Source organism: Anarhichas minor, unplaced genomic scaffold (genome assembly GCF_050575085.1).
Source record: "Anarhichas minor isolate MPS153535 unplaced genomic scaffold, ASM5057508v1 ptg000054l, whole genome shotgun sequence".
Classification (NCBI taxonomy): Eukaryota; Metazoa; Chordata; class Actinopteri; order Perciformes; family Anarhichadidae; genus Anarhichas; species Anarhichas minor.
The window spans coordinates 1,301,045-1,310,730 of record NW_027466500.1 but is presented as its reverse complement, the minus strand read 5'-3'; the positions used below and the strand labels follow the sequence as shown (position 1 = coordinate 1,310,730).

The 9,686-nt window shown below is 42.8% G+C and overlaps 1 protein-coding gene across 1 annotated transcript in view; it reads right to left on the bottom strand.

Moving 5' to 3' along the window:
• Positions 1-2,479: 2,479 nt before the first annotated feature.
• adam12b (ADAM metallopeptidase domain 12b) overlaps positions 2,480-9,686 on the bottom strand; it is a 61,152-nt gene continuing 53,945 nt past the window's right edge. Inside the window, exons 21-23 of the mRNA XM_076075810.1 lie at positions 8,190-8,441; positions 3,214-3,380; positions 2,480-2,519 (exon numbers count right to left, since the gene is read on the bottom strand). Of these exons, the coding sequence (XP_075931925.1) occupies positions 2,480-2,519; positions 3,214-3,380; positions 8,190-8,441 (459 nt within the window). The remainder of the gene's footprint in view (positions 2,520-3,213; positions 3,381-8,189; positions 8,442-9,686) is intronic.

Genomic DNA, 9,686 nt, shown 5'->3' with positions numbered 1-9,686 from the left:
ACATGAGAGTGCTACAGCAGTTCAATCCTCTCCTCTAACGCTACGAAAGACAGCATATAATAAGCATATTTACCAAAAATGTCAAAGAATTCCTTTCCACTAACATTAGTCAAATATTTTTTTTTGCGCCAACAAGTGGCATTCTCAATGAATGGACAACTTTACTGATTTTTTTACAGCTGACATTAATTGTTCACATGACGCCATAATGTTACTGTCACTGAAATGTCACAGACTTGTTTCGTTTTGGTTGCTTTTAAAACAATCGGACTGTTTTTAGTCGCTTACAGACATTAATATGGATCATTTCTTTTGGTCCCATCATGTTCTTTAAGTCACAGTTTAGACGTCAAAGGGTTTTCCTGCGTTAGTATTCTTTCCCAGTAACGGTCCAAGTTAACAAGCGGGGGAGCCGGTCCTTCATCAGGACTGAAGGGCATCTTCACCGCGTGGTTTGAGGCAGAACAATAAGACAAGATTAAAGAGGGAAGCGCTTCAGGTTTTGTAATGACCAGTGTTGTCCGGCAGGTGGCAGTGTTGAGCCATTTCAGACGGCAGAGCAGACCCTCGTATAAAGAATGACGTAAGACTTTCATTGGGGAAAATGACACGTACACCTGGAGTGTTTATTGGTCGCTGCTCGAGGAAAGGATGAGCAAAGCCTCGTTTGTCATGGTGACTCTTGGTGGCTTTCTTGCATTTTTGCAGATGGCGCTTTAGGCACACTCCTCCCCCCCAGAGGCCAGAAAACAAACAAACAACAACAAAGAATGTCATCAGTTAATTATTCATGCTCATCGAATGGTGAAAATGTTTTTCTTATGAACCCTTATTTATCTCCTTAACAGCGACTTATGGTTTTAAAAAGTTTCTCTGAAGCTATTTTCTTTTTGAAGTTATTTTTTTTTTTTTAATAACTTTGAAAATCAAAGTGAGGATGCAAATTAAAACAACTTGTTATAAACAGCCATGAAGGGATTTTTATTTGGCTCCGACTTCATCAATAAAATCTCTCAGTTCAAACATTCGTCTCTGGCTTACAAGTCATAGGTTGAAATCTTCAAAGTCATGTTTTCATCAGCCAGTGTAAATGGGGCACAACCTCAAAGCAGTTCTTATATTACTGTGCTTATAGAAAAAAAGAGAAAAGAAATAAAGAAAATGATAACATACAATATTTACTCTTTACAATGGCTTAAGCAGGTTACAGTGATGTAAATAAACACAGCACATTTAGGATTGTTTTACAAATGGAATAAACATTTAAGGACTAATCGACACAGCACTAACATTTTCCAGCGGAGAGCAGTTACTCTGAACACTTGCGAAACAAGAGAAGCATTACTAATTATTAAGAACGCACAAATAATCTCAGAGTTCAAGAATGTCAAACATACAAAACCAAAATGGAATGTTATGAAGGCAAAAAGAGGAGATGGATACGGTTAAGCAGGTTGTTGGACGCGGTCGAGGGGAAGCTTGGAAAGCTCACAGCGCTGAAGTCATCCGGCTTGGCTCGAACAAGTCGAGGACAAAGTGAGCGTAAATGTGAAACATACAAACACCGGAGTTAATGTTGAATTATTTGCTGTTGGTGTAATTCTCTGGAACACAATCAGTCTGTCAAATCTGTTGAGACTCCTCAGCAGCGTCTGCCAGAACCAGGAGGTGGAGCGTCCAACACATGCCCCGAGCAGTGAGTCAGAGAAAGTGCTTTTCCTGTTAAGTACTTAGCCGCTAAAAAAAAAAACTGAATTTATAAGGGAATAGAAGAGCCCGACTGCGAGGCGGCGGAATGAGCTCATCCGATCAATCCCGCAATAAAAACGTAGTGAGAGGAGTTTAATTGGAGTCCGCTGCATTTGATTTAAAAAAAGATTTGATTAATATCGACTTTAGAAAAGATGTACTTGGTATCGAATACATCATAAAAATATGAAACACTGAATAAATAACTCTGCTCTATCGCCCACTCGCTACACTGACAATTTGCCAAGTTGTGCTCCATTTCCCTTTATCGTCACTTTAGCCACAAAACTTTCTTTTGCACTTCAAATATTCAAGCAACTTAACTGGTTATAAAAACATCCGATATTTCAGCATTTCATTTGAGAAAACAAGTATAAAAATCAGCGAAGAATGCAGAAGAAATATTCTTAAGTACACCGTTACACCATTTTTCGAAACTTTTCCGTGTGGAAAAATCACTCTGGACGAGTGTCCTGTGCACAAACTGGTAATATCGCAGTTAAATAATTAAATAGATAAATAGTTCATTGGTACCTGAGTGAGGACAACAAAGCACCTTTCAGAGGCGTAGCACCGAGGTGGGATGTCAGCCCCCTTTCACTAGAAACTCCGTGACACTTCAGACTGTCCAAAAGCTCTTACAGAGTCCCAGTAATTAGTGCAAATACAGAAAGTCTCCGTCTGTTGGTGTGAGATCGACTCGTCCGTGACGTCGAGAGCTCAGCAGTCCTCATGTCTTTGGTGGTCTGTAGGGTAACATTGGCACAGGTCTGAAACGAAAGCATCACAGTAAAGACAGAATGTTAAATCGCTGTGCGTTAATTCAATCAGCAACACGTGCATGATTTCTATTAGCGCAAGGCTAGAGCGGTGTAATAACGCTATCACGTCTCATGCATGACATTGTGTTACAAAAACCAGGATTCACTGCAAATTATCCAATTTGAAGTTGCTGAGGAGGGCTTCTCTGATTAGTCTTTTATCCCACATGGTGTGATGCAAAAGAGGTTAAAAAAAATAGCCTGCGTAAACTAAATTTTATCAGACCATATTAATCAGACCAGCACTCCCAACTGCATGGATGGAATTGTGAATATCCAGCAAAACACTTCACATACAGCGTGTGAGCAAATAGGAATTTAACGAGTGTCGCGAGAGCCTCAAACTTGATGAGATCGAAGGGAAACCACATGAGGAGATTCACAAGTGTCCCTCATGCTCACGATGGTCATTCATTTAGGCTTTAATGGCAAAATAACTCCGTCAGAGATGCAGTGATTCCTCTTGTGCACCAGGTGCCAAACATGGTGCAAGCACTGTGGCTCCTGTCATGAATAAAGCTGCGACAAAACGTTGACGTGATGGACTCGTAAACCATCACTTTCACAGATGAAGATGAAGCCAACAATGTATTGTGTTCCGTGTGTGAACAGAGACATGGGATACGTGTCCCGTAGCACTGACCTGCTGGGTAAAGGGATGGTGGGTGGAGGCCTGGGCACAGTGGGGATGGGTATGGGGAGGGGTCTGGTTCCCGGGACGTGGACCCGGACACTGTGACCCAGCCGAGAGCTCCTCCCCAGCGGGTCTGCAGGTAGGGGTTTCTGTGGTGGACTGGGTTTCTCAAAGTCCTGAAGAAGAAAGTCAAACGTAGTCCATCAGGTCAACACTATATACAGTATGTGCTCATTTGAATGCGTCTACAGGATGAAAGAGAACAGCGTTGTCCTGTTTTCAATGATCCAGGATTTACCGCATAGAGGTGCATGATCAAGCACGCGTCTTGAGGAACGAGGGACTTGTTTTCTAATTAACTGATTTCAAATGCAGATTAAAACCTGTACGGAATCATTATTGGAGCAGCATTTTAAAAACTCCTCATTTGCCAACTCATAGTAATTTGAAAAAAACAAGACAAATCGCATTCCTCTTATCTTGAGACGCATTCTAAGGAAACCTGAATCGTGTATCATGTCACCGTCTACCTCCCTTTGAATATGGATTAGCTGTATAGCAGCTATCTGGAGACAAAGACAGACACGTTTCACTAGAGGGCACTGTGTTATCAGTTTCCTCTCTGAATCCCCAGAGCAGACACCAGATAAATCCCAAACCTCCTCCTCCTCCTCCTCCTCCTCCTCTTGTCTCCTCCGCCACCTCTGTGGCAGTGCTGTGTGAGTGTAGAAGGTTATCTGCATGAGGTGCCATCATGTGTCACTAATCTACAGCAAGGAGGCGAGGCAGTGATAAACATCTGCTACCAGCTACTGTCACACACGCCTAACACATATGCACAAGACCCCCCCCCCCCCCCACACACACACACACCACAACACACATTTTACAAAAGTAAAATAAAGTGCCCACACAGAGAGAGAGAGTGTTCCACATCATGCATGGGTGAGCCTTAGAGAACTGGAAGGTTTAAAAACATGCATGAGTGCAGTCAAGACATGACAGCCTTATAGTTATAAACCTGTGAGTGTTCAGTGCTGTGACCCAGCAGAACTATGCATGGAGGAGTGTTTTACCCGAACGTATTACATATTTATTCACTATATAGACAAAACGAATGGAGACACTCTTGTTCACATACTTTTGTGGTTTGGGGCCCTTTTGCTTCCAATTGAAAGGTCAATCTCAGTGCTCCAAGCAAGCGGTGATGTTTGAGACAGTAGCGTTGTGGCAACCCTTTCTTGTTTCAACATGACGGTATCTTCCTACACTACCCAAGGTGCAAAAAAGTCTTGGCCTGCAGAGACAGAGCCCTGACCTCAACACCGTCCAACACCTTAGTGATGACTTGGATATCTGCCATAGCAGAGAGTCACACACACATATATGGGCGCAGTGTTTGGGTCTCTTCATACTTTTGGCCGTGTATGTCAGGTTGAAATAATAATCAATAATCAAATCAGGACAGCAAATAAAGGCTTTTTTCTTTATTGATTAATCTGCTGTTATTTTCTCGATTTAACCGTTTTGGTCGATAAACTTTCAGAAAATTGCTAAAAAAACAACAACATCAAACTTTCCCACAGCTGGAGCTGAAATCCTCAAATTGTTAGTTTTGTCTGACCAACAGTCCTGAACCAAAGACGTGCATTTTACTTATCACAGAGGACGAAGAAAACCAGCAGAAATTGTCATTTGAGCAGTCAGAACAAGATCATTTTTGCTTTTTCTTAAATGATCAATTGATAATCAAAAAAGTTGCATCTTCATTTTTTTTCTGAACGACGAATCGACCAACTGTTTCAGTTCTAAATAAATACAGTCACGGATGTCACAAATTAAGCAACAACTTGAGACATAACATATTTAAAGGCTACATTCCTTCCAAAGTATCACACTATAATAGTTTATATGTCTACTTGTAGTTATTAAAACAACAAGGGCAACAATTCACTCGTGCTACAGAATATTCATCAGTTAAGGTGCACTGTAGCCTCTTTACTGAGAGAATTACTGACTCAAACCTCTCCGCATACATACATCAGCCTAAAGCTCTTCGGATGCAGCTAGAAGCACGAGATGCCCCACAGAGGTAGAGATGCTACGACGCGTTAATCAGACAGAGCTTCGTCAAAACGGTTTAGCAGGATTGTTGTACTCTGAATCTGCATCGCATCCCCACGTGGACACGGTTCCTACTTGTTGAGAATGTCGAGGGGGGGGGGGGGGGGGGGGGGCAAGAAAACATACAACAGAAACCAACAGAGCATCTCACAGACGGTTTAGTTTAAGTGGAGAATAACTCCCCCAGAAACACACAGAAGCACGATGTTTTTCAAAGGAGTGCACGGACGAAAAAACAAAGATGTAAATGGCCAGCTGCATCCACTCAAACGCAACAATAACCCAGGACCCGTGTGCATTCTAATGCCGCCGTTGGCAGAACAACTTCCCGCTGTAACTGGTGTTCCCGGCGGTGTTCCCATGTCTTAATTCAAAATGAAAGATTGCACTGCCCTCGTCGGCTTGAGGAAGACCTACGAGCCTCGGGCCGACGAGCACCTTTTAAAGCCCTCCAGAGGAACGGAGACATGCGCGGTCGTCTGGCAGAAAGCAAAGCTATTTCTCTGCGTTCCTGAAAGGATGACATTTTGGAAAGGCATGATTTGTTTTTCCCCCTCCTCGACAGTGCGATGAACCTGAAGAGGGTTCGAGCTTGTTTGCTTCACATGTATTTCACTCTACAGGTATCTGATGTGTATTTTTTTTTAGGATAAACGAACAGGTCTGTTTGGGAAAATTCTCATCTCCCACTCTGCTTTCATTGCACTGCCTCATTGTCACAGATGCAGGATAGAATTCCCCTGGAAACAACTCAACATTAATGGGGTGCAATTAGGACACAGAATAGCGACATTTTTTTGAATTATTAAAAAAAAGAGACATATTGGCACAGACCGTGGGGGGGGGGGGGGGAGAGGTTGTGTCAAGTATCACAATGAGCTTGTAATACACTTTCTGTTGCAGGATTGATGTCCAGTACGTCCTTGCTGGGCCGGTTATTAAATCTCAAGAGAACCATCTCCTCTGTTTCTGACCTACAGGTGCCATCTCCACTCGCTCCATCTGTTCCATTACAGCGGTAGCAGGTAGCGGAGGTTTATTGTTTTGGCAGGTCAGCTAGCAGCGGCCTCTCAGCTAAAGTGCATCTTCAGTTGGCACACGTTCGTATCAATCAAGGTTGATATGGTGGATATGTGTCCCACTAAACCATCCAGAACTGGACATGATACCTGCTGCTCAGTGGTAGAGGAACTATTCTTTACTTCAGTAAAAGTACCAATACTCTATTACAGCTGAAAGTCCTGCATCTCAGATCCTACTTTAAGGTTCTTTATACAATATTTAAAGCATAAGTAGAGCAGCAAACAACTGTTTATGTAAAGACATAGTGAAGTAATGTTTACCTGAGCAGAGAGTCAAGTCGCTCTCCCTCTGTGTGTTGTAATCCCACATTCTCTGTACTTTGTTGACAAAGCAAAGTCAGCAGCTTTCGCCCTTTAGTGCATGAGAGCGTGACCCACTAGCTGACTAATGGCCGCCGGCAGTTACAGCTGATAACGCCGCCTTCGACCGAATTTCACCTCTTTGGCCCTCAGTTATTCAAACGCAACACTCTTAGAAGTTCGGAGGGAAATTACTCATTTGATGCAACTGCTAACAATTCATTAATGAATTAATTATCTGAAATGTGACAAGACAAATCTAAAATGCAACTAGTAACTCCAGCTGTAGATAAATGAAGTGAACTAAAGTGTAGCCTCCGAAAGTATAAAACAGCAGAAAATGGAAATACTCAAGTTAAGTACAAGTACCTCAGAATTGTGCTTAAGTACAATACCTTAGTTCGTTTTCACCTCGGCTGCTGCTCACCTGAATGATTAACCTTGGAGGTAGGAGGGTTTGATGTCTCCATGTCACCTTCTAAGTCCTTCATGCTATTGCTTTAAATCTGGGATTATGTTCTGCTCTTTGTCCAACAGAGGGAAAGCGTCTCATCGCAAAGCCAAAGTCTTCCTCTTTTGTTAAAGCGGCACGCGTCTGTCGATGTTTTCCGAGCACCCTGCTGCGGCTCCGACATCCAACACAACTCTGGTAGCTGCGCTGGTACATTATATCTGGATTTGGATGCACCACCAAATCCACCAGACGGACGGATTTACTATCCCCACTGCATCCGATACTGCTGGCTCAGCAGAAAGCAGCGCCTTTTACTCAGGAGCTGGGTCACGGGGAAGGAGACGGATTGAATTTTGCTGTCGATATGTTGGAGAGCGAGCCGACCGCAGTGCAGAAATGCAGCGAGTTTCCCGTATCCTACGCTGTGCTACAACCTTTAATAAGGTGGCTAAGCAAGTTTTAGACCATTAAAGGCAATTTGCACATATTTACTTTATACATTACTGCAGAACGTTTTGTAAGAATACATTTTCAGATGAATTTCCTACTTTCCATTTCACCCCATTGGTTTCTGTTAATTTCAGAGACTTAAAATGAGCTTGACAAAGATCATCCATCACAGAGAGCATTTCTTATTTATTACTTTCATGTTGTAATGAAAGAGTGTCCTTAAATGCACCACCAAGGATTGATTACTAATGTTTACTGGGACGAATTTCGGTTTAAGTCTCAGCAGGTTGACTTGTGCAATAAGCATACTTTATGCAATTTAAAAAAAAGTGATGGTTGCCTAGAATATAGTGTAGAACATCATTAAGATGTGGTATGGTTTAGAAACTGGTCAGGAGTAATCTAGAGTAAAATATACACAGATTGAGCTATTTGAATGGGCTAAGCCACATCAGCATGGTCCATTAAAGATGTGGTCAACATCAAAATAAAGTCCCATTTTTCAATATTAAAAGACAATTTTAAGTAAAAGCAACAACCTTTGTAGGATTCATGAACTCTTGACTCAAACAAACCTGGTCCACTCTGTAGGATGACTGCTGGCGTGGCAGACTGAGAAAAGGTGGCACTCGAGGTGCTGAGAGAGACGCGTGGGCAGGCAGGACCCTGTGGTGGACCGGGAGAGGAAGCAGAGTGGGCTGGCCGACACTCAGGGACACCGGCATGGGCTGGCTGATGTGTAATGGCTGGTAGAAGGGCAGTCTGCGGAGGCTGTGGGAGTGGAAGTTGTGTGGGGGGAGAAGAGGCTCCGCGCTCAGGAAAGACGGCTGAAAAGAGGACGAGAGGAAGTTATTTTCAGGAGCTCCGGGGAGGTTATGCGCTATCTGTTGTGGCAGCAGTACAGAAGCTTTTGTCACAGGTGTTACTAGTTGTTAAAGTTAACAATCTCTGTTTGTAGTCAAGCGTCCCGGTACACCATGACAGTGTGACGAGTAGCTCGCATGCACAACACTAAGACGCTGAAACTGAAGCAGCTAAATGGAATTGTATCATATAATATATCTATAAAATCGATATTACTCTTTTTGATCAAGGCTGCTTGTTGACTGGTCCCATCATGCTGCTGCTTCCTCTGGTGCTCGGGTCTAGTTATCCTCTGGTCTATTCATCGTGTATTACTGTCTTTTGGTCCCTTTTTGAAAGTATTTTGGAGGTCCTGTTCTGGTAGGTTTTTCTAAAAAGTTGCGAATCAGTGAAGACTTCTAACTTCAAGATGTCAAACGAGCCTCTGACAACTTATAGAACACATTCTGAATATCAGATGAACCAAACAAATAATCAACACATTTGTGGTCATGAAGAACATCTACAGTTGCAGCCCTAGTCTGTGATTGTAGTGCAGGCATAAAAAAGTAAAACTCCCCTTCAGTCACACATCTCTCATTAGTGTGAAATAGCTGATGTCAGAAACAGTCATAAAACTGGAGAACAGCTTATTAGATATGACGTTCTGAAATTGTAAAAGCCAGAGTCTGACCGCATGTCCTGAGCAGCTGTTACCTCTCCGCCCCAGAACAAACGAACAACGCCTAAAATGGCCAGAAAGGATTTGGCTGGTGGACAACACACACACACACACACACACGCACACAAACACACACACACAATGCACACGTGCTCTAAGAGGGATGTTGAGGGACATCTGGACGTCAGCGAGTGGCTGAAGCTGTCACCATAATAAGAACAGACAGGCTGTTGTTCTGGTGGACAGAATACTAATCATCATGAACTGGATGAACGTCTAAGCTCAACTATCATAACAAATAGAACTTGTATACAGAGTTGCTGCAGAAATCACTTCCACATGCACACACTCGTGTATATAAATGCCTTAGTCTCGTCACGCACGTATAAAAGAAAGGTAATCTTCCGTTGTGCTTATCATTTCCAACAAACAAATCAAGACCTACCTTCTTCCTCCGCCTGAATCAATCAGCTCTGCTCCCTGCTCATTAAAACAATCTTTATCGCACACAGCGCATTAAAGGGGCTCAAATAACAACATCCTGAGT